Source organism: Ruditapes philippinarum, unplaced genomic scaffold (assembly GCF_026571515.1).
Source record: "Ruditapes philippinarum isolate M1 unplaced genomic scaffold, ASM2657151v2 ctg3261_1_1_1_1, whole genome shotgun sequence".
In the NCBI taxonomy this organism is placed as follows: domain Eukaryota; kingdom Metazoa; phylum Mollusca; class Bivalvia; order Venerida; family Veneridae; genus Ruditapes; species Ruditapes philippinarum.
In genome coordinates, this window is record NW_026855786.1 from 57,224 (window position 1) to 82,557 (window position 25,334).

The 25,334-nt window shown below is 32.5% G+C and overlaps 3 protein-coding genes across 12 annotated transcripts in view; 1 reads left to right on the forward strand and 2 right to left on the reverse strand.

Annotated features, from left to right (window-relative positions):
* The window catches only part of LOC132744373 (zinc finger protein 768-like), a 60,663-nt gene that overhangs the window by 17,840 nt on the left and 17,489 nt on the right, over positions 1–25,334 (reverse strand). The window contains exon 4 of one of the 9 annotated variants that reach the window (XM_060733064.1): positions 21,202–21,998. The exons of 7 other annotated variants lie outside the window; for them this stretch is intronic. In XM_060733064.1, coding sequence (XP_060589047.1) covers positions 21,715–21,998 — 284 coding nt within the window. In that variant the 3' untranslated portion in view covers positions 21,202–21,714. Of the gene's footprint in view, positions 1–21,201; positions 21,999–23,820; positions 24,163–25,334 lie in introns of those variants that run through there. One more of the 9 variants, XM_060733065.1, reaches the window with a different exon arrangement.
* Positions 934–10,786, reverse strand: LOC132744372 (uncharacterized). 2 transcript variants are annotated; one of them, XM_060733061.1, is made up of 13 exons: positions 9,909–10,786; positions 9,571–9,666; positions 9,106–9,178; positions 8,800–8,862; positions 7,691–7,803; positions 6,947–7,139; positions 6,139–6,238; positions 5,071–5,164; positions 4,611–4,784; positions 3,288–3,485; positions 2,299–2,456; positions 1,879–1,991; positions 934–1,647 (listed from the first exon to the last, which is right to left on the reverse strand). In XM_060733061.1, the coding sequence occupies exons 1-13, from the start codon at positions 10,669–10,671 to the stop codon at positions 1,173–1,175; spliced, it is 2,613 nt and encodes an 870-aa protein (XP_060589044.1). In that variant the 5' UTR covers positions 10,672–10,786; the 3' UTR covers positions 934–1,172. The 2 variants fall into 2 exon arrangements, with proteins under 2 accessions (XP_060589044.1, XP_060589045.1); XM_060733062.1 differs by having other exon boundaries at positions 1,436–1,643.
* Positions 11,720–19,284, forward strand: LOC132744375 (uncharacterized). Its single transcript, XM_060733072.1, has 9 exons — positions 11,720–11,905; positions 12,684–12,761; positions 13,030–13,220; positions 13,669–13,742; positions 15,518–15,630; positions 16,817–16,872; positions 17,677–17,869; positions 18,237–18,327; positions 19,150–19,284. The coding sequence occupies exons 1-9, from the start codon at positions 11,722–11,724 to the stop codon at positions 19,229–19,231; spliced, it is 1,062 nt and encodes a 353-aa protein (XP_060589055.1). The 5' UTR covers positions 11,720–11,721; the 3' UTR covers positions 19,232–19,284.

The window sequence follows — 25,334 nt, forward strand, 5'->3', positions numbered from 1 at the left end:
GAACTTTTCACTTGATGAAAATACCTCTGAATTTTCAGAATCTATCACATAAATGAAGCAATAAAGTAAACCTTCACAGTTTTAAACAAAATTATTTAATTTTTATCATTTCATCTATTTCGATTTATATCCTGAAGGTTTTAATACTAGACACATATATTCAACACATATTTATCTGAATAATTCAGACACATGTCAAGGTAAAAGTTTTTTTTTTAACTTAGTAGATCTATACAAAACCTGTCTGAATATTCAGATGTGAGTTATGCTAATTACTATCCTTATATAAAATTCAGGGAGTTGAACCTCCTGATTAAACACAAGTATTTTTTTTTTATCATTTCATATATTTCAATTTACATCCTTTATTCTAGTTTTATTACTATATTTAATATTAAAACTCAACACATTTTTATCTGAATAATTCAGATGCATATCAAGTAAAATATCCTAAGTGTTTTTTTAACTCAGGAGATTTATACAAAATTTGTCTGAATTTTCAGATGTAAGTTATGCTACTTACTATCATGACATAAAATTCAGGGAGTTGAACCTGTTAAATCACAAGTAGTTTATTCTTACCATTTGATATATTTCCATTTACATCCTTAAGGTTTTATTACTAGATGTAAAATTAAAAATTCAACACATATTTATCTGAATAATTCAGACGCATATCAAGTAAAATATTCTAAGTGTTTTTTTAACTCAGGAGATTTATACAAAATTTGTCTGAATTTTCAGATGTTAGTTATGCTACTTACTATCCTAACATAAAATTCAGTTCTGGCCTATTTTTTAACAAAACATATGTCCATTTAATAATGGTTACAATGCACAAACACACAATACAGTTCAAGTTCAATGATGGTTACAATGAACCATACATAATACAGTTCAAGTTCAATAATGGTCACAATGAACCATGCATAATACAGTTCAAGTTCAATAATGGTTACAATGAACCATTCATAATACAGTTCAAGTTCAATAATGGTTACAATGCCCAAACACACAATACAATTCAAGTTCAAAAATGGTTACAATGCCCAAACACACAATACAATTCAAGTTCAAAAATGGTTACAATGCACATGATAATTATACATAATACAGTTAAAGTTCAATAATGGTTACAATGCACCATACATAATACAGATTCCAGTGTAGTTTTAATCTTTCTCAATGGAGTTGGAAAAGTTTGCACAAATTGCAAAATCTAACCCACTGACATTCATTATTAAAACTTTGCATTTTAATTTTGAAATGTGAATAAGATGTTCTTCTGATAGTTGTTTTTCAAGAACAATAAAATGTCTACTAGAAATGGAACCAGCTGTTTTATCACATATGATTTCTTTTTGTTTTGATTTGTAACGTCTTATCAAAACAAAGTTGCCAGTCACCAGCTTGTAGAAACATTGGATCTGACCATATAAAATTTTATTTGTGTCTCCCATATACATTACGTTGCATGAATTACGTTTAGAAGATTTAAGATATTGCACAGAATGAAACACTTCCCCATTCACAAGAGCACGTTTGAACTTGTAACTTAGACCTGTATTGTGTAACACATTTTCTGTTATCTCTTCTGGTTGACCCAAAAATGCAGTGCCATCAGTGTCCACTTTTCCATCACACTTCCTAATGGTAATTAAATAAATGAATTAGTTAACTATCAAACAAAGTATTAAATAGATAAATTAGCTATCAAACTAAGTATTTAGTTTAATTTTGTTTTTTTTAACACATCAACTGTCAAGGAATTTCAGGAATAAGCCTTAAATACATATATCATCATAGAAATATTTTATTTATATCAAAATGCTGTTAACTTTAATTTGAGATTTCAGATGGTAAACATATTTCACTTACACTTTGTATCTGTCCACTGTTATTGACCGGTACAAAAAGTCAGCTGGTGAACCACTCTCCATCTTTTCTGCCATTTTTGGCAAAGTCTGCACTATGGATGCAGCTCTTACAACCTAGTTGAATTAAAATAAAATAGTGTGTGGACATTTGTCAGTGCAATTAAAAATTGTAAATTACAAGCCCATACTGAGTTAAGTGAAGCTAGTAACTGTTGTTATCATAAAATTACTCAAGAATCATAAATCATAATAAATTATTGAATAACAATTCATCTCCGTAGAAAGATATGTTGATTACAGAAATTTCTGTCAGGGTGATAAGAACATTTTTTTATCTAGATTTGTGAATTGACTGCAATTTATACTTTGATTTATATATTGCAAATTTCACACTCCCAAGAAGAAGTATCTTAAAATAAACCTGGGAATCTGGGTGCTGTGAACTGTGAAAGTACTGTCGAAGCTCTCCATTCTGGTCTTCAAAAAAAAAACAGCTATTGCACCACAGAGGACCATTGTACCGTACGCTTGTTGGTATATGAAGGAGTAGGTGCACTGAAAATGTTGCAGACCTGCTACCTGCATAAATTAATTTGTAATACCAGAAACATCTTAAAACTTTATACAAAATATTAAACTGAAAAGTGATTGAGTGCTATAAAACATTAGCTTCACTCTTTATATTAATGCTTAACTATCATCAGATATCAGGATTTCCCCTGGAAATCATTTATGCCTAGCCCAAAATGCATCTAAAAGGTGGTCTCCATCATTCTTCCAGGGTTGTTAAAACTATAACTGTGTCCAAAGGACACGGATGCCCCCACTGACAACATATATATGATATATAGTGAAAAAATCAACAAAGGGCCATAATTCTGTCAAATTTGGTTGCAGCGAAAATTCCTTCCTTAACTACCATCTACGCATTAAGGTTGTTCATCCCTGGAAGTTAAAGCAAAATCTGCTATTCGGATTAAGAGGAGTTGCGTTCACAAAATTTCTACATAGTATATAGTGAAAAATTCAACAAAGGGCCATAATTCTGTTAAATTTGGTCACAGCAAAAATTCCTTCCTTTACTACCATCTACACATTAAAGTTGTTCATCCCTGAAAGTTTAAGCAAAATCTGCCATCCGGTTTCAGAGGAGTTGCGTTCACAAGATTTCGGGACATACACACAGACGGACAGACAAGTGCAACGCTATATGCACCCCACTTTGTGGGGCCATAAAAATTGAATGTGAGTTGTGGAATAATGCAAGATTAACATTTGTAAATTTTCATGCTAAAATAGTTTCAAAATGTACAGGTTAACTTCCAAATATAAATCATATCTCCTTTTATAGTTTTCAAAATAAGGTAGAGTCTGATTGGTCTTGTGAGAAATATTGAAAATATTGATTACCATATAGTGTAGCCATCTGGAAGCAGAAATATTGCAGTTTTGAAGTAGCTTGTTCCAGTTCTTGTTTAGTGATACATTCTTGCAATAGTAACCAAATAGCATCTGATAGAAGCATAAAGTGGTCAAAGTAAACCTGGTCCAGAACTCCATACAAGCAGGCTGCTCCATAAAACAACAGGAAAGATCTGTATTCCGAAGCTACAATAATAACAAAAATAAGGGTTTGTAACAGTTTACCGGTATACCGATATATTGCAATATGAAAAAATAAATTTCGAACCGCGGTACGATTTTTGGAAAACCGGTATTTTATAAAAATCATCATTTTCAATTAATTGCCTTCTAATTTTGTACAAATTTCACATAAAATCTTTAATTGGCAAAGTTTGTTGGCGCCAACGTAAGATAAAAGTATCCGACAACTAGTACACTTAAAAGTCAATAAGCGGCCGCATAATTTACATAAGCGCCCATGTGTGAAAGGTCACACACGACTAGTTTTGTTTATCAAATTGTGTGACACTACTTTCTATTTATTCCTTACATTTTTATTAAGTTTCGACTAAAAATATATACATATAATAATAATATATAAATGTTACTCCATCTTTACATCAAAACATATACACGACAATACGTATTGCAATATATCGCAATACGCTTCAGCAAAATGGCAATATATTGCAATACGGTATTTGCTGTATTGTTACACCCCTAAACAAAAATATAGGTTTAGGTGACCCTGAATTTCAATTTTTTTCTACCAGAATATTCGTAGAAAAATTGTAGAAAATAGGGAGTTATTTCTACTTTATCTCTTATACCAGATATTGATACTCTGGTGTCTACATAAAAAAGTGGATGGTTGGTTTACTGTCAAAGCTATAACTGTCTAACAAAAAATTAGATGCTTGCGGGTAACATGTGAAGCATTCCAATTGTCCAAATGAAGAGAATATGGTTATCTACATGTAATGCAATACAGTGCATATATATTATACCAACATTTATGTTTGACCTCCCAAGGTCTGCCCTAAACAATAATCTACCGATATGCCGGTCCTGCAACACACCATCTCATCCAGGTGAACATTTGCACTATGTAATTTGAAAATTCCCATTGAATGTCAGCGTTATATTCTCGACAAGATCTTTTAGTGTGGGAACAAAGAAAATCCAAATGGACGCATACGCAAACAGGCTCATTGACAATTCTACAATTGAAAAACTTATTATTATAACTCTCTGGTTTATTCTTTGACCAAACTAATGAACTATTTTTTTTAAACTCTAAATTGGAGCATTTATGATATCCTAAATTACCTTTCCAATGTTTCTGCTCATCCAAACTTCTTGGAACTCTTGTTATGTTATTTGGAGGTTGAATTTCCTGTAGTCTTTTTTGAACAATGCTATAATCTGCATTACTAAGAGTATACATCTCTTTAGAAGATCTGCACCAAAGCTGTAGCAACTGTTTCATCACTCCAAGCAAAACTGTATTATAAATGAGATAAGATATTGGTTAGAAAAATGGTTTTACATCATGTGACAGGAAACTATTTGGCAAAAGGGCTTTATATCTTTTCCTAAAAAAGATAATTTAATAGTTTAACATTTTATATGAGATTCTTATATGACAAGCAAATGATGATTTTTTGACAACATTTTAAATTATCTTTAGGTATGGTTTGGTTATTTTGTTTTGCTTTGTACAAGTTTAATTGCATCCTCTACATACTCTTCTGATTTCAAGAATGGAATTAAATACTTTATAACAGACCTGCATGCATGTAGTCTAGGCACATACTGTTGATAATGTCAAATCTTGGCAGGGAAAAGGCCCAGCTAAAACCTTTGACACCCTTCACAGCAAACTGTAAATACCGGAGATTTAAAGGGATACTAAGGCAAAATAATAAAAAAAAATAAAATGATCTTGTGTACTCAAATCACCTTAAACTGACATTTCTTTAAGTCCCAGCATGAATTTCTGTATTAATTAATTCTACATATTTTTGGTATGAAGTGTAAATATATCTATGTATGTTGAACAAAATCTAGACGCCAACAGAATCACCAAATACTTTTAAAGCAAATCATGTGACTTGATAGTCCTTGAAGTTACAATAACAGATAATGTGGATATTGTATGATTGAAACAAGTCCAAGTCATTCATTTTGGCATGTTCTTTAAAGTTTCCAGAGTTCACTGTGACAACTATTGTGAAATCTAAGCGCTCTAACCTGACCCACGCGGGTCAAATTAGGAAACTACAAGTTTATTCTTTATATTGAGAAAAGTTTTGTTCCTTTGACTGCCTAGTGTATTCATTTTGAGGATATTTACAGAATAATGATTGAAAAATTTAAAACTAAGAAATGAAAATTATGCCTGTGTCTCCCTTTAAGAAAAGTAATCATCAACATAAATGCATGTCCGTGGCACAGGGACAATGAAACTGCTTTTAATGGCAAGTCAATTTTCTAACAATGAAATAATAGACAAACAGTTAAACTCAGGCTTTTGAAGGAGTTCTGGGATAAATGTTGAAACCCAATCTTCCCTTCTCTGATGTTTAATAACAGTGATCCTATGTTAAATGCAGCCACCAAGGAAGGAAATCCAAATGCTTTTTGCATAATGCTTATAAAACTCTGAACACAGACATTTAGATTTACTGAAGACACGGAAAGAAGATGAAATAAACTGTAGTATACCTTATAATTGATCATATTTGCATATCATTTATCAATCTTAGTAATACCATTCAAACATTGCAGAATCCAACAATAACACTGAAATAAGTTCAATAACCAAATGATTTGTGAATTAAAAAATGTATTTTACCTTTTTTTTACCCTGTGCTAGATTAACTCGTGCTTCCTGAGCATACACTACAGTACTTTCATGGGTTCTCTCCACCCCAAAACCATTTTCACTTTCCACACTGAAACAGATAAAACTAGAGCTATCACTAAATGTGATTAATAACCCCACAGGACTGCTTCGGAAATGAGAGTTATTTGTAACAGAATACCTTGTAAAAGAATTGAAATAGAGTTATGGTTGTGGGGAATTATAGATAGTTGTGGTTCTTGTTCATTGCATTTCCTTTCACTGTGATGAACATTGATGAAGTTTTATTGAATTTTGTACAATAAAATGTGAATCCATAGAAAAAGGATCGACGCATTTCTGCATTATGGTTTTTTTCCTCCTGACAAGGGACAATAACTGTACAAATTGTAAAGATAGAGTTATGGTTCTTGTGCGAACTGCACTTCCTCTCACTGGGCTTGACCATTGTATGAAGTTGCATTGAATTCCAACCAGTAGATTTCAAGTTATGCTCCGGACAAAGAAAAGTAACAAAGGGCAATAACTCTGTAATTAGTCAAGGAGTTATGGTTCTAGTGCACTGCACTTCCTCTCAATGTGCATGACCATTGTATGAAGATTTATTGAATTCCATTTAGTGGTTTTCAAGTTATGCTGTGGACAAGGAAAATGCAACGGACTGCTGGACCGACCGACCACCGGGTGACTCCTATATACCGCCAAAACTTCGTTTTGGGGGTATAAATAGTACTTAATAAAATAAGTATATTATTGCTTGTGCAGTTGTTGCAAAGATTTTGATAAAAGAATAATGTACCTGAATGGGTAGACATGGCTCCGGCCCTCTTTGTCGTAAGCTCCTGGATCCAAACAGTATGGGCAGCCAAAATAAGCATTATACTGCATAAAGTCCTGAAATATGCACTTGGCAGGGGAGTCGCAAGTCATGTGAAGAAGTATTGCTTTGACTGTCTTCATTTCCTTGTTGACTGGATCAGTTATTTGAAAGCCTAAGGAATAATATCAAACAACAGAGTCATTTAACATAGCTTTGGTTTAATTTTAAGGTCAATCCAACCTTGTGAAGTTTTTTCAACTGAAATAGAATTCTTATGCATGCAAATCAAAACATACGTTTTGAGATTTCTTATGATATTTACATAACATATATGTCTATTTGTAAACAGAATAAAACAAAAGACTTGTGGAACAGGAGCCGCAACTGGTATTTTATGTCTGAGCTTGCCTTTTCTTTTACATCAAAATCTCTATTTATAATTGTCTTACAAAAGATCAGCAACTATGGTTACTTAAGTGGTAAGAAAGGTAATACAATGCAATATAAACAGTTCATCTGATTAAAAAACAAACCTTTTCAAATATTTGCATTTTAGTTATTAATGTATTATAAATACATTTCAGCCAGAGGCAATGTTCTAAACTGGATATTTGGTCAACATCTACAAATGACTTCTATTTATCAGCTTATTGGAGAACTATACCTATACTACACTGAAAAATTACCTCTGAAGCTAACCAAAAGTATAAAATGACAATGTACCATCAGTGAACAAATTCCAAACGGTCTCTGTGAATGGCTTGAAGAATGTTGTGAAATTTGGCTTTTTCTTGCCAAACCATAAACCACACAATATCCTATTCTCTTTCCTGAACCTGTTTGGGGAAAAAAAACATGTAATTTAGCGAAGTATTTAAACTCAGTGTTGGACAAGTGATTGTGAACAAACAGCTTAGATCTCTCAGCCATGTATACACACCTAATGCAATTAAAAGATTTTAATATAATAACTGCTGGAAACACTTGTTCTCCACCATGACTTGATAAAAAGTGTTTAGACAGCATGTGAAAAGTAAAGTAAAATGTGGTCTATTTTGGCTTAATAGTTACATATTAAAAATGGATGATACTGGTTCTACCCTGGAAAGTAATTTCAGCCTGTGTAACTGAATATCCTATATAAACTAACATACTTGATAACAGCTTTAACACAGTCTTCGAAATTAACGCCAGTCCGAGGCCACTAAATTTAGCATCGGTCCGGTGATTATTGCAAGGTTGGTGGTCCGATGGGCCAGTAGATTTTTGGCCATGAAAAAATATTGTAAGAAAAATTCATCAAAATAATGAAGCAGGGTTCTCTAAAAGATTGATCTTTTTGCCTTTTTTGCAAATGAAACACATCAATTCTGTCCTAAATGTTCAAAACACAGCGAGAGATGTCTAAATTGTATTGAGTATTGGAGGCCGCCATTTTTTTTCTTGGATATTTTCTGTACCGCACAGTATAGTTACGGAAATTAAACCATTGTTTATTATGGTCATTATTTAGCTATGATTTTTTGTCTAAACATTTGGTCCTTATAGATTTTTCAAAGCTGTCAACATATGGCCCAGAATACAAGAAGTATTATGCTTCTTTCAAAGTTATCAAGGGAAGCATGATAAAGTGTTTTCCTTTACCCATCAATTTATTACCTATCTATGCATTTGGTCCGGTTAAAAATCACCAGGTCCAGTAAGATTTGAAATTTTACTGGCCCGAATGTCCTGTGCTTTTAAAAGTTTTTCGTGAAGACTGTTAACACTCATCTATTATCTACTGGTTTATAAACAGCACATAATTAAATATGGAATTTAAGTAAAAATACCGTATTTTTGGTGGCAATTCATTAACAACAACATACACTGGCCAGACACTGAAAGATGAAGACCTAAAATGTAGAAAGAATTTCTTCAGTTACTTGTAAAGTAGACATTGACATTTCACTGATTTTATGTAACATCCTTTGACAATTTATCTGGTTAATGCATCCCTAAGTAATAGTATTATTCTTATATTTAACAACATCTGTTGAAAACTCTTTGTCACAGCACCTGACTATTTCCTAACAACCAAATGTGCTTGAAACTGTTATATCATTTTTATCTTTAAAAAAAATAAAGGGATGACTTACTTAAAAACTGCTACTCCATCTGTGTTCCCTAGAAGGCTTATATTGTTGTTATCTTGAAGAAATCCTCCATCCTCTGAAAAGATACTCCAAGTATTGAACACTTACACATACATTTCATGTTTCATAGCAAGGATTCAAAGGTACTGGTAGAAGCTGCCACCTTAATTTTGACAAAAAATGACATTGTGTTTTTTTTTCAAACACACTAGGTACCCATTAAGTGGTTATAATTTCATTTTAAATTCAAATATAATATTACTGTAATACCAAACAGTGTTTAAACTGCAGTGTAGAGGTTAATGTTTCTGCCAGTCAACCAAGATTTTATGGTTTGGAGCCTGACTGGGGTGACAACCTTACTTCCTCATTAGACCAGAAAATTGTGTTTTCAGAAAATCATAAAAAAAAAAGTTGAGTGGCATATGAATAAATATTCATGCATGTCATTTTCTCATTTTCACTCACTCATATGCTTTTTGTACAGCTCTCCATCATAAACATCAGTAATGCAGTTGTGATCTGTGTTTTTTTCATCCCTGTAAGACAGATGTTTCAAGTTTCCTGAAAGGAAATTAAGAATTCAAAATAAATGAAATTCAAATAAGAATTCCAAATAACTAACAGGCAGTCTAGCATTGTCTTCTTACTTTAATATGCAGTATAGGCTGTTTCAGGTGCTGCACTGACATAATTTCATAATACACTTCCTCAACTTTGATCATATATATGCATAAAATCTACTTTTTATTCTTAAATATTTTATTCAGTTATCTTTAATACATATGTGAAGCATCTGTACTTACTTTCTACGACTCCTTTCAACTCATTTTCAAGAGGGATCTCTACAAAATATTCATAATTATTCAGCTTATTACATGATGGGCAGCATTGACTCTCTGTAGACTGATCCATTCCAATGTAAAACTGGCAAAATCCGCAGTAAAAATGTTTGCGCACATCTGTATCTTTCTCATTGACGTATGAATACAACTGATTAAGACTGTTTAATAGACGTCTGTCTTCTGGTAGTATTAATGCTGTTATTTTAATAATGTAATTAAGCGCTACAGCTGAAAGATTGAACTTGCTTTTAGCAGACAATAACAGAACTGCAAGATCATGAAATGTAACACTGGCACTATCAATGACTTTCTCTGAATAAAAGTCACGGTCTTTTATGCAGGGTTCCACTATTTCAATGGAGTCCAGATGGACATCAAAATCTTCCATTTCATCAATTTCTTCATATAAATCTTCCACAAGATCAACATTTTCCGAGGACAGTTCAATATCATTGTCAAGTTCAGAGTATATATCTAGTGAATGGTTTTGAATAAATATAGAATTATATCTTTCAGGCACATTTACAATATCAATTTCACTGTCTGATACATTTTGAGCATTACATACATCTTCAGTAGGACTAGGACTAGCTTCTGATACTTTAGGATAAACTGACTTCTCATCACGCAATTTACGCTTTCTAAAGTTTGTTGATCTTGGTATTTTATGCGTATCACTGTGCAAATAAGTGCGGTATTTGCGTTTTTTGAACGTTCCCTCCATTATAAAATACGATTCTTACAACCAATCAACTGATAAACGATGTCTATGACGCAATCGGCAAGCGTCTGGCAGAGATTTTCATCTCAAAGACCTAACTTGGTTCAAGCATTCTGACAAAACAAATATCTATATTTATATTATCAATTTAATAACCACAGATAAATCACCTTCCAACAATAAAATTTATGCTCAAACAGTCCACTAGTAGCTGAATTTAGTGTATTTATTATCACACACGAGACGACCAGTGAGAGTAATCTCCCTTAATGGTTTCGAGTCATTTCGGCTCCAAGACGTATCTGTCTCAAATTACCACGGACGTTTCGGCCCTTTACCAAATCGGTCCCGTATTTACTTAAGAATGAGTTTTACCGTTTAGCGTTACGTGTTTTAAGTCAGAATTTTAATAGCTTTTCAAATAAAAATGAAATAAAGGAATGAGAGAATTAATTGAATAATTTAATTTATGATTTTGTTAATGAGTGAGGCTTTTAAAATATTAGTGATCAAAACATATAGAATAGAGCTTAAACTTTATTAAACAAAAGTTAAACGTAGAACACAAGCACTGAAAAAAGATTTTCATCTGCTTATTATAAACAAGCAGTTTTTAAAAAACTTGAACATTTAAAAAGTAAGGCAAAGAACAATACATGAATAGGGCCGAAACGTCTAGGGCCGATTTTTATACATGGACCGAATTGGTTTGGGGCCGAAATGTCCTGTTTGCCCCTTAATGCAGGTAACACGACACTATATTATAAGTCTGGCAATTTTTCGCGAAAGGTACGTTTGCAAACGACAGAATACTACAATTGAACGAAAATAAAAATAACAAACCGAATATCGCACAAAAAAATAATGATGAATAGACTACGACAAGATCACAACTCGCGTAAAGAAATTTTATTAGTGGTTTGTAGCCTTGACGCTCCAAATCTGTCCGATGTAAGCGCTTAAATGATTGGACGGTCTATTTTCGTACACCAATAGGAAAACTCGTTCAAATTCAATATAGATAGCAAGTTATCCGCCAAAAAACTTGAAAACATGTCGGCTGCTACCGAATTCGCCGTTATGAGATGGCTGGACGACGGAAATCGCCTGTCCGTACATGCTACGAAATACGTTATCGAGCCGAAACAGCAAACTTACAAACCAGGTGACACAGGCTTGTCCGTTTTCAAAGGGTATCCTGGGAAATGGAAATATCGTGTTTTGTACGCAAGCAACAGTAAGTATCCTGGTTTTTAGAATCTACCACAAGTCTTATTTTCAGGGGACTCCATTTCCACGAAATAATTGTATGAACGGATAATATTTATTTTGTTCAATTAATTTACATTTTAACTTTATATTTTGGGCAAGAATAACCAGACCACTTAATAAAAAAATCACGTTTGTTTTGCGAAGTACGGAGGAGGGGAATTTTTGGATTTTCTCATTTCTGGCATATATGCAGGGTGGTCCTCCCTGGTACTTAATTTTAGATGGGAGTGAAAATTGTAAAAATACTAGATGGATTGACGTTCAATTTTAGATTTGTTTTTCCACATTACTCATTAGTGATTTCTTTGACAGGAAATGATTGCCAAATATCACATCTTTATACAAACTGTCAAAAGTAAATGACAATGTCAGTTTAACTTGTGTTAAATACATGCAGTCTTACATGTAGCAACATAGTCAAACTCATATTAATAAGCATATCACATTTTTCAGTGTATTTTTCTAGACACTACTTGTAAACAGTACCTTTTAACCAAAATATGTATTTTCTGAATTTGGTTACAAACATTTATAACGCTACTTGAAAATTAAGTAAAGGATAAACATGGCAAATATGACCGGTTGAAATAAAAAATGTCCAATTAATATGCTAGTTTGTGTTCGCATGAGGTATTTTTACCAGCCTGTCGAAGTGATAAGCTTTTATTGTTATTGCAGTTGAAAATAGCCGTTTCATCAGGATTTATATTATTTTTCATAATATATTTTTTTTTATTTTTAAGCCAAAAAAGAAGCTGAGTTATGGCTGAGAAAGAATCAGCAAGAACTGCTGGTTGACGTCACTGACAGTTTCTGCAATGGTAAGGGAAATTTAAGTGTAGACATTTCCGGTGACTTTGTATATTTATTATAAATTAGTTGATAAATATGTTATGTAATGGTTCAACACAAATCAATTCCGATTCTAATCTTGAATGATGTGTAGTGCGGTCAACTTTTATGGAGTTTCGAATATTATCTGAAGATATAATAGAATGTCCGAAGATAAGGATGGATCACATAATATTATTTTCTATATATAAAACCTTATTTAACTTGATCTAAAACAAGTAACATTTTGTATTTCAGACCCCCCTACAAATGCAAATGATCATGCCCCGAAGAAAAAACCCTCCCAGAGTGTGAGTTCAGCCCTGAATAAAAAAACCTCCCAGAGTGTGAGTTCAGCCCTGAATAAAAAAACCTCCCAGTGTGTGAGTTCAGATGAGAAAGTACAGGCTATGCTGAACATGGCCAAGGAGATGCCATTTGCTACAAAGGTAAACTTATAAAATGCCAGTACACAAAATTAAGTGAAATTCTTTCAAATTTTAATGTCAAAAAGACATTGTATATAAACGTATTATATGAAAAATGTAAATAATAAACAGAAAATTCAAGTTTTTTCTATAAATACATGATTTATTTTCATCTTGTGGCATGAAAATTACTATATTTCACTCGTGGCTACCGCCACTCATGAAATATTTATTTTCATACCACTCGATGAAGATAAATCATGTATTTATAGAAAAATCTTGAATATCCTCTATCAGACTTTTTAATATGAAGTGAGTTCCTAAGACCATAGGCAATGCTCTTGTTACATGTAAATTCTATTTCATTCATTTAAAAGATAAATCAAAACTGCTCGGGTAGAAATTTATAGGACACAATATGTTTAATTCTCAAAGTGAAATTTTTAGGGTAGAAAATTCTATGTTACAGGTGGCTGAAACATCATCTGCAAATATGGAAATTCAAGACTTAGATGAATCAAGTGATGAAGAAGAGGAGAAGAGGTAAGCAGTCTTTTTGAATTTGTATCGTCTGTCTTAGAAACCAAAAATAATACTGCTGTATCTAAATGACAGATGTATAGAGCCATTCCATTTCTTAGCTAGTAAGTTCTTCCAAGTTAATGTGCGGACAAATGTTGCCTTTTTAGCTCACATGTCACATAGTGATAGAGAGAGCTTTTGTGATCGCCTTTTGTCGGTCCCTCCGTTGTCCACAATTGTTTGTTAACACTCTAGAGGTCACATTTATGACTGTATCTTCGTGAAACTTGATAAGAATGTTTGTCTTGATAATCTTTCGGTCAAGTTCGAATCTGGGTCATGTGTGGTCAAAAACAAGGTCACCAGGTCATATTAAAGGAAAAGCTTGTTAACACTCTAGAGGTCATATGATTTTGTCTTTAGAATGTTCATCTTGATGACCTTTAGGTTAAGATTGAAGATGTGTCATGTGCGGTCAAAAACAAGGTCACCATGTCAAATCATAGGAAAAGCTTGTTAACACTCCAGGTCACATTTATGACTGTATCTTCATGAAAGTAAGTCGGGATGTTTATCTTGATTACCTCAAGGTTAGGTTTGAAGTTGGGTCATGACAGGTCAAAAACTAGGTCACCAGCTCAAATCATAGGAAAAGATTGTTTACACTGCAGAGGTCACATTTATTATTTTATCATTGTAAAAACTTGGTCAAATTATTTATCTTGTTGACCCCTAGGTAAGGCCCCCACCATTACACCTTTAAACGGATTCGTTTAGATTTTCATTCATAAACGTTTACGATATTGTTTACCGTTTAATCGAAATGACCATATTGTCTAACAAAATTTCTTAATCATTGTCTGTAATCATGGATTTTATCAATTCTAGTGGTTTATTCCAAAGTAAACGAACGGAAAATGGGTGTTTACAACCCTCCACACAGCATTACCGTGCAAAATTGCTCGGGACATAATACATTTTTGGTAAAAAATGGGTTACAATGCAAAAAATGTGTGCTGACTCAATCGTGATGAGCCTTGCACATACTTTATTTGTACATGTATTAAAAATAGAAAGAAGACATCATTTGGCGACTCAAATACATGGTGTGTATAGTACATAGAGGTACCACCGTTTAAACGGTATTGTTTTGGTTGTTAGCAGTCGTGTAAACGTTTACAAAAAATTGTAAACGTGGGAGCCTTACCCTAGGTTAAGTTCAAATCATATGAGAAGCTTGTTAACACTGTAGAGGTCACATTCAAGATTGTATCTCCATGAAACTTAGTCAGAATGTTTATGTTAATATTCTTGGGTCAAGTTTGAATCTGAGTCATGTGCAGTCAAAAACTAGGTCAGAAGGTCAAGTCAAAGAAAAAGCTTGTTAACCCCAAGAGGCTACATTTATGACTTATCTTTTTGAAACTTTGCTTGTGTATTTGTGTAGACTTCTCAATGTCAATCGATTCTTAAGATTTCCATTGAAAAGCAGGCAACTTAATTCAGGTGAGCGAATTAGGGCCATAATGGCCCCCTCTAGTTTAATTATAGTAGAATTGGACAGCTTACATGCTCATCTTTAAATAAATATTGCCCCCTGCTCAAAGTAGTTGTGAGCACAAATAAGCACGAAATACAAATGGTGTGGTTTTAGGATCACCAATATATGTCAGGTGTATGTGGTATATTCGTATGTTAACACTCAAACTAACTGTTGTTTTAATGTATGAAGTATCTTTCAGAAAGATTCAAAATTTTTGTACACAGGAGATTTAAAGCTGGTTTTCTTCTTTCAGAGAGGTGGTTACTATTGATTTAGAAGCAGGTGATGCAGCAGACTGTTATTGCTTGAACTGTCCTTACAAAGAAAAAGTGAGGCAGTTGGAAGAGCAACTTATGAAACCTGAGGGTAATATTTTCTTCTCTGTAGAAGGTTAAGTAGTTGGTGTTAGTGCTGTGTGGCAGTTGTAATAATAAGTATTTACTCAAAAGGTCATTAAGGTGGTGGTATAGTATCATGGACCATTTACCCAGATTTGAATCCCTGTAGTGCATTTGACCGAATTTTTATTTTCCTCAAAACATGTCTATGACAATTTTACAACAAAGGTTCATGAACAATCAATAAACAGATTTAGTCCAGACTTTGCAGTTGTTGCAATAAGTACATTAGTGTTGTCCCGATTGTCTCTGAAAATCGATAACTAATTGGATCACCCCAAATTCGGCAACAATAGATAGTCCTTTTTAACAATCAATTATTTTAATGTTCTACCACCGCTGAATTACCTAGGGCGTAACTTTTTTACACACGGTAAAATAGAAGTTTCCCGACCAAATCTCTTTAATTCCAGAGGATCCTATAGTCTTTTTTGTTTGCCTTATCAAAAAAGAAATACAGAAAAAACATGGCTAGTGAATAAGTGGGCAATTTGAATAACTTTGTTTCCTGAACACCAAGTTAATATTTTTTTTACTTTCAGCATGTATAAATCTTTACCTAGCACAATAAATTTAATCCTTGCCTTAGTTCATATCTGTTAACCATTGAAATTTAGTGCCGAAAATTTACTGCAAATAACAAGTTCAAGTGACATGATATGCAATCGCCACTGTACATCTACGGCATCGTAACTAATATGACACCTTCCACCTAACATAACATTATAAAATTATATATCTACTGTCACTACTGTAGTTAAATTAGTGATCTACAATACTACTCATTAATATTTTGACCTTTTGATTTGTACTTGTATTGACTGCCATAAAGTTGTATTATGTCACAAATTAGTATTAGGTATTTGTGTTGTTTGTTTTGAATTCAAAGAGTAAATCTTACTTTACTCTAGGAGACAAGAGCTTATTTATTCTCAAAATGTGGTCACTATTATATAAAAAAATACATACAAGGATTGGTACCTTAAAACAAAAAGGGCCATTAAAAAAATGCAAAACTCAAATATACTATCGGAAGACAATGGATTGTGGTGATCCGATTATCGATAGTGACTTTTGAGTCCGATACCCAACACTAAAGTACATATTAATTTATGCATGCCATTTATTTTGTTGATCAATGTCTATGATTTCAGGCAGAGGTACAATGACTGCAGGTGTGTATAGTGAGGAGGAGTGTGATAAAGAAAACGTAATTAATCTCTTTCTAATTAATTTGCTTTATTAAGCTTAGGCTAACTTATATTAAGGGTGTAACGGTTTACCGGTATACCGATATATTGCAATATGAAAAAATAAATTTTGTACTGGGTACGATCTTTTGAAAACCGGTATTTTATAAAAATCATAATTTTCAATTAATTGCCTTCTAATTTTGTACAAATTTCACATAAAATCTTTTAATTGGCGAATTTTGTTGGCGCCAACGTAAGATAAAAGTATCCGACAACTAGTACACTTAAAAGTCAATAAGCGGTCGCATAATTTACATAAGCCGCCCAGATGTGAAAGGTCACATGCGACTAGTTTTGTTTATCAAATTGTGTGACACTTTACTTTCTATTTATTCCTTACATTTTTATTAAGTTTCTAGTAAAAATATATACATATAATAATAATATATGAATGTTACTCCATCTTTACATCAAAACATATACACGACAATACGTATTGCAATATATTGCAATACGCTTCAGCAAAATGGCAATATATTGCAATACAGTTTTTGCTGTATTGTTACACCCCTAACTTATACAAAACAAATATTTTTGTTTAGTACTGAACTACTCAACCAGCTATTGATATATTGCAAAATGACCTGAACATTTTATTCATTGCAATGTCAACCAGTAAGTCTATTGCATTTTACTTTTTCTCTGCATTATAAAACAATTGCTTATAATATACTGATCCAATGTATTTTCTAACACTTACACTTTTGCCTTAACAACTATTGTTACTTTATAAAGCAGCTGTGTTATTCAATTATTTTTAGCTCGTAGAAATCGTGCCAAACACGGGTGTGGCTATACCTAAACACTTAAAAGCAGTAGTGTTTAGTAACTGCAGGACAAGAAAAGCTTTGGCCACAAACTTATTCAGGGCTTTTTACACATCAGATGACATGGTTAAGGCAAAGAGCTTGAATAATCTTAAAGACTCTGATAGAATAATTCCCGCTGTAATTTGTAAGTATTTACAACTGTATACATGCACATACTTTAGCTCACAAAATCAAGAAGACAATGCTTCTTTATGATTGCAATAAAATTTCCAGACATTCAGTTTTAGCTCCTCTGAACCAGACCGTTAATAGAGCAAGCTTATGTGATTGAGTTTTGTCTGAAATATCTTCGCTTTAAGTCACATATGTCGGTCATAATTAATACTAGTTAATTAAATACTTATTCTTTTATGAGCACTGAAAATAGTGCAAGTATATAATTAAAGAGTCGAATCTGCAAGGTTACAATTTAAAGTTAAGCATTCATGAATGCCTTTGTATATGTACATATTTGTTTGAGCTACATTTTCATGCATTGCATACCTTTTTAGCATGTGCCATGAGGTTTAAGAGTGAATTAAAGCCAGTGACAGCTGCTCAACTAAAAAAGGCTCTGCATAATGCAGTGTCCTATGAAATCAGGTATGAAAAATTAATAGATTATCTCAGCACATTCAAACTTATCTTTGGCAAGGTTGATTAATACTACTGCTGTGCTCTCAATTTGTATGGTAAGTGCATATAATATGGTACATTTCTTCACTGGATATTGCATTTGTCCCTTGAGCCACTGACCATGAGTGTAGCTAAAGGTGATATATTTGTTTTTAAGGGGTCATTCTTATTGACACACCACCCTCTGAAATTCTTTCATAAGAGCACAACTAATAATGTAGCTTGGTAAACCCACTTAATTTTCTGCACAAGATTGTTGTCTAAGGAAAGATCCAGTTCTAGTATGATACACAATTGTGAACTGTAGTTGTTACATGACCGTCACCAGGACTTCTTAACCTACTTACATACATGTCATTACAGGTATAGCTTCAGGTGAGCAATATTTAGGGCCATTATGGCCCTCTTGTTTGCTCTTATTGTAAAACTTTCCTAAATTGGTTTGTTCTGTAAAACTTTTACTAATTCTGCCAGACCAGTATCTTTAGGTCTATAAGTTTCTAGCCATTTCTGAATACTGATATTTTTTTAATTTGTAACTTTATTTTCTGATTTTACATACAAACATTATAACATATCTTGAAATTCACAAAGACATACAATAGTATATAAATGCATATAAATTCACAAGGACATTACATAATTATAGTATTTTCTAACTGTATATGAACAAACATTAGACATTTTTGGATACTTCTTTATAATTTACAGTTAACATTTGACCTATTCTCTATTTTACTATAAATGAATATAGCAATGGATACTGATATTTGTCATTTCTATTTTAAGGGACAAATCTTTAATGAACAAGAAGCGCAAGGCAATGAAGGAGAGGGAAGAGGATCATTACGGAGAAGTTCAAATGGACTGAGTGACATGGATTTTTTTTATAATTAGGGTCCTGAAATAAAGCTTATGAACACAGTAGTGCCTTCATTTATCATTTAATGTTTACCAAACTTATATACAGTTGTTGGATATTCATGAGAGCTCAGTTCATTTCCAAAACCAGCCAAACAACATACCACTAGATTATATACTTCTTGTAGTTCTGTCAAGGTTCATTATCCAACAGATAAGACTACAGGAATAAACTTATTGTTGTTTTTCAAGGGACTGAGAAGGTTACTAGTGCTTGAAGAGTAAACATAAAACATTACATAAAAACCCTTTTGAAAATTGTGTTCCCATGTAAACATATAACTAATAATGGTTATTCAATTAAACATTGAAACCTTTTACGAGATATCTTTGGCCAAAAGAGCTTATCCAATGGCGCTATGTCAGCTGTACGTCCATAAATTGAGAATATGATCAGTTTTCAATATTGAGTTTATTGAATTTGTATGTCTGCTTAGCTTGTGTGAGCTGTAGGCTGGCTAATATTGTGATCATTTTTTGTTTGTTGTCGGTATTCAGGTTTTTTTTGCAGTATTCAAATCAACTCCAAGTATGTCTGAATATTTCATCCCAAAGTGTCTGAATTTTGAATCATTCATTGCTGAATCTCAGAAGCTGAATTTGTCTGAAAGTTTACCATTATTATGACAGATTCAGACGTCTGAAAGTCTACGAATTTGTCTGAGAATTTTTCAGATATTGTCTTAACATTTCTGAATCTCGGTAGCCGAATTTGTCTGAATACTGGCTGAATTTGTCTGAAAGTGTTCCATTTTAATGACAAATTCAGACGTCTGAAAGTCTCTGAATTTGTCTGATAATTTTTCAGATATTGTCTGAACATTTCTGAATCTCAGTAGCTGAATTTGTCTGAATACTGGCTGAATTTGTCTGAAAGTGTTCCATTTTAATGACAAATTCAGAAAATGTTTCTGACAAAATTCAGACAAAATTCAGACATGTTTCAGACATGTTTCAGACAGATTCAGACAATTGTTTTCGTGAGGGAAGGCTCATGATTGATATTTTTCAGCTTTATGTTACTTTGTTGAGTTTTTTTTTGGGGTGGGGTTGCGTGGCGGGAGTTTGAATTGCTCTTTTTTTAAAGGCATAATTAATGTACTCTTCAAATGGAAAAATAAGCATACATGCAAATATAACTATATACATATATTTCTGATAACTGATAAACTTATTTTACTGTATCATATAATTTTAGACAATATACATTTAACATTTTTGTTAGGTCAAAGATCTGTCTTAACCTCAAAATCACAGCAGACATGTAACAGGCAGCTGTTACTCCGTTAACACTATCAGCCATGGGATACTGATAGGTTTTGCCCTTGAAAAACATAAATTTTGTTAAACACCCTATCATTGATCGATATTTTATGCACTTGTTGATGTACCGGTATATCAATGATTCATTTCACCCACGGCTTCATTACACATTAATCAACCATGGGTATCTAACGATGCCTCAAAATCACTGTAGACATTTAACAGGATTTAGTCTTCCAGTCAATGAATTTAATATTTTGAATTTACTAGCCCGAAATCCAGTTTTGAATTTATTCTACTATATTACTTAACTAAATTTTCTTAAAATTTTCACTGGCCCGAAATTATTTTCACTGGCCATGGGCCATCGGGCCAGTGCTAAATTCGATGACTGGTCTTCATGAAATTTTACGCTCTATTTTACTCAATCTCATGTAAAAATGTTTTGTTACTACAAGAAGCCATTTTATGCATAACAATTATATATCATTTTTGTGTTCCAACATTCATTTCCATTTTATATCATTTTTGTGTTCCAACATTTATTTCCATTTTATATCATTTTTGTGTTCCAACATTTATTTCCATTTTATATCATTTTTTGTATTCCAACATTTATTTCCATTTTATATTATTTTTTGTATTCCAACATTTATTTCCATTTTATATCATTTTTTGTATTTCAACATTCATTTCCATTTTATATCATTTTTTGTGTTTCAACATTTATTTCCATTTTATATCATTTTTTTGTGTTTCAACATTTATTTCCATTTTATATCATTTTTTGTGTTTCAACATTCATTTCCATTTTATATCATTTTTTGTATTTCAACATTCATTTCCATTTTATATCATTTTTTGTATTTCAACATTTATTTCCATTTTCAACCAACATCACTGACACAATATAATTCAAACACATTTGCAAAATACTATAAACAATAATAGGTATATTAAATCTATGAATGTCTGCAATGTCATTAAATTTGTTATCTTGTATTTTTTAAACGGATGACTTTTGTAGGATTTATTGTATTTTTGGTGCAAATGTCCAATGTTTTCAAAGAGACCTAACACTTCATGCTGTGCAATAAGGGGGTAAATATAATACAAGATTCAAACTAAAGAAACCATCGACTTAGAAATTTAACATTAATGCCACACCCTTTACAATGTCACATCACTCACATGTGATTTGGAATGCAAGCGTTTTATATGTTTTGTTTTATTACTCTTGTTAGAAAATGTCTTTGGACAGAAATCACAAGTGTATGGTTGCTCTCCAGTATGTTTTCTCATGTGTATTTGTAGCTTAGCATTGGATGGTTCAAATTTCCCACAATATTTACAGACATACTTCAGTGACATCATTATTTCACCATCTGGTCCATCCAATCCACTTCTTGCAGGCCCTCCATTTATGTTATAGTCTATATTGTGAAGATCATAATCTGTAACACAATAAACAAACGTTTTATTTACTGATTCCACTGGGTGATTTTATAGTCTTATATATATTCCACTTTACATCTTAAATGGACTTGTCCACTATCTGTTAATCAGAATCCGGACTAAACCATTCCTCAATTTTAAGGACAATTTTAAATATACATGTACTGACTGAACAGTAAACAGTGAAGACCTTGACCAAACTGCATTAATGTGAAAACTGATCTTTGTCTGCACTTTTTTTATTTTTTCTAGTTGGGTTTACGTCACATCAACACAGTAAAGGTCATATAGCGACTTTCCAGATTTACTGGCAGAGGAAGATCTCAGGTGCCCTTCCGTGCATTATTTCAGACACAAACGGGCCCACCTGAGTAAGAAACACAAACGTTTTGTAAGCTAGCTGGAAAGCTTCCTAACATGAAAGAATCCAAAGTCCCTATTTGGATTCCAACCAACAGTGGTGAGGGGCTAGTGGTTTAAAGTCGACAACCCTTACCCTGGTCAGCACTGGGTGCACAGGTAGCAACATATCTCAACATGTTTCAACTGATGACAATATTTGTTTCAAGCAATGAAAATACATGTTTCAATCCATTACATAACTTCTGTCAGTTAATTGTTAATCACTATGTATGTTATGATAAATATCAATCCATTAATTTAACCAATCACATTACTTAAATTCAACCAATCATATTCCTTAAATTTATCCAATCATGTTTCTTTACATAACTTAAGTGTAACCTATCAACATTACTTAAATTCAACCAATCAAAATACTTAAATTCATCCAGTCACATTACTTAAATTTAACCAGCCGCATAAATTAAACCAATCATATTACCTAAATAAAACCAATCACATTACTTACATATTTGTCCAAACATATTTTTCAACCATTACAGTTACTTTGGAATCAAATAACTACCAACAGCAATATAAATTTCTCCCAATCACAGTACTTGTTTCAACCATTAAATCAATCACAGTACTTGTTTCAACCAATCACAGTATTTGTTTCAACCAATCATGGTACTTGTTTCAACCAATCATGGTACTTGTTTCAACTAATCACAGTACTTGTTTCAACCAATCATGATACTTGTTTCAACCAATCACAGTACTTGTTTCAACCAATCACAGTACTTGTTTCAACCAATCACAGTACTTGTTTCAACCAATCACAGTACTTGTTTCAACCAATCACAGTACTTGTTACTAACCAATACAAATATGCTATTAAAATTTTCAAGTACTCATTCAACAAATCACAGTACATGTTATTAACTAATAAAAATATTCATTTTAGCCAATCAAAAATCTGCAACATTTATTGTAGAACTATTTTTCACTTTTATGCAATGTTTATCTAGATATAACTGCATGTCCCGTAGATGTTGATTGTGCCAAACCAGACCTTCTTTGTTTACACAAACACTGTTTATATTTACATATATATTACATGTACATACATTAACAACAAACTAATCATAAATGGCAAACTGAAAGATTCCAGTAAGGACAATATTCGGAATAGATTTTTAAATAGCAAAGCAATATTGGAGATTGCATCCAGTATCAATCAGACTGGTGTGAGTGTATGTGGCGATCAACCTAACAGGCATTTCTGGATAACAAAGCCAATAATGACCATTTTTTCTCTGCAAGTGACCGACTACTAATCCCACATGATTTCTGAATCAGTGGTGGGAGATACATGATCATTACATACAATGTTTGAGATCAATAGAAACAGAGAAATTCTGTCTAACCCGGGGATAAACAATATATTATCATGTTTGAATAGAACAAGATTCAAACTGGAGTATTTATAAACATTTATTCATTAATCGATTATGCAATACAACTGCTCTAACACACACAATCACAGATCTGAATGTGCTTTGGAATGCCGGAGTTTTTCATGTTTTGTTTTATTACTCTTGTTAGAAAATGTCTTTGGACAGAAATCACAAGTGTATGGTTGCTCTCCAGTATGTTTTCTCATGTGTATTTGTAGTTTTCCACTGGAAGGTTCAATTTTTCCACAATATGTACATACATGTTTTAGTTGCATCATCATTTTTCGAGTTTCAAGCGTGTCCATTCGACTTGCTGCAAGCCCTTCATTTATGTTATAGTCTACATTGCCGAGGTCATGTTCTGTAACACAAAAAGGAAAGTTTTACCAACTAATTCCACTTAGACATACTTTAAAGTGTAGACAACAATAAAAGTTTTCCTCAGAATTTCTTATTATCCTTTCTTATTCAACTTTATCATAGATTATTGTAAGTAATTTTGATAATAAAACTTGTTTCAACCAATCACAATGTATATTTTAGACATGCCAATACTCTATTCAACCAATCAAAATTTCTGTTGTAAACAAAGACAATACTTGTTTCAACACATCACAATGTATGTTTCACACAACAACAATATACAATTCAACCAATCACAATGTATATTGTAAACAAAGACAATACTTGTTTCAACCAATCACTATGCATGTTTCACACACACACAATTCAACCAATCACACAAAGACAATACTTGTTTCAACCAATCACAATGTCTGTTTCACACAATGAAAATGTATGATTCAACCAATCACAATGTATGTTTCAAACAATGTCAATACTTGCTCTAACTAAGCACAACTCTAGATTCAACAAAACTTGGTTATAATAACCACTGTATTTAACAAACAGTTGCTGACTTTGATAAATGAGCCTACATGATTGTAATCACCATTTTTTTGCCATGATAAATATGCTTTAATTTATTTCTTTCCAAACAACAAACTAAATGATCATGAAAAGCCACTTGTAGACAGTATCCACAAATTCAATTAAATATTTATTTTCAACATTTTATCACTCTACAACAGAAAACTAATACTAGGAAATGGCAAAGTAAAAGAAAATCAATGAAACAGTATGGAAGTATTCAAAACAAGCTGAGACAGTATTTCTGTAAACCTGTTGTGTTTAAAGTACTGAAAGACTAATTCAAAACTATTTAAAAGTAATGAATTCAAGCATAAAACCATTTAAGACAAGCACTTTCTCCATAGAAAGTCTATCAATGATAACTCTCCTTACAGCAAAATATTTATTAAATACTACAAGGACACCAGCTATCCAAACAGTCAAGCTCAATGAAGGTAATTTTGTCCTTATGTAAAACGTATTTTAAAAACAAGAAATGTGTCCATAGGCACCAGATGACCGCCACCCTTCCACTGTTTTGTTACGTCTACAAACAGACAGTGCTACAGCTTGTCAATATGACAGCAGGACAGACAAGGGCAATATGACAGCAGGACAGAC

Bases quoted from the DNA above. Each gene is read 5' to 3' on its own strand.
- LOC132744372 (XM_060733061.1), bottom strand. From the start codon at position 10,671: ATGGAGGGAACGTTCAAAAAACGCAAATACCGCACTTATTTGCACAGT. The intron at 9,667-9,908 runs GTAAGTACAGAT...ATTTCCTTTCAG, and splicing joins GTTGAAAGGAGTCGTAGAAA to GAAACTTGAAACATCTGTCT. The intron at 4,785-5,070 runs GTCTGTTATAAA...TTTATAATACAG, and splicing joins CCTAGACTACATGCATGCAG to TTTTGCTTGGAGTGATGAAA.
- LOC132744375 (XM_060733072.1), top strand. From the start codon at position 11,722: ATGTCGGCTGCTACCGAATTCGCCGTTATGAGATGGCTGGACGACGGA. The intron at 12,762-13,029 runs GTAAGGGAAATT...TTTGTATTTCAG, and splicing joins CACTGACAGTTTCTGCAATG to ACCCCCCTACAAATGCAAAT. The intron at 17,870-18,236 runs GTAAGTATTTAC...ATACCTTTTTAG, and splicing joins AATAATTCCCGCTGTAATTT to CATGTGCCATGAGGTTTAAG.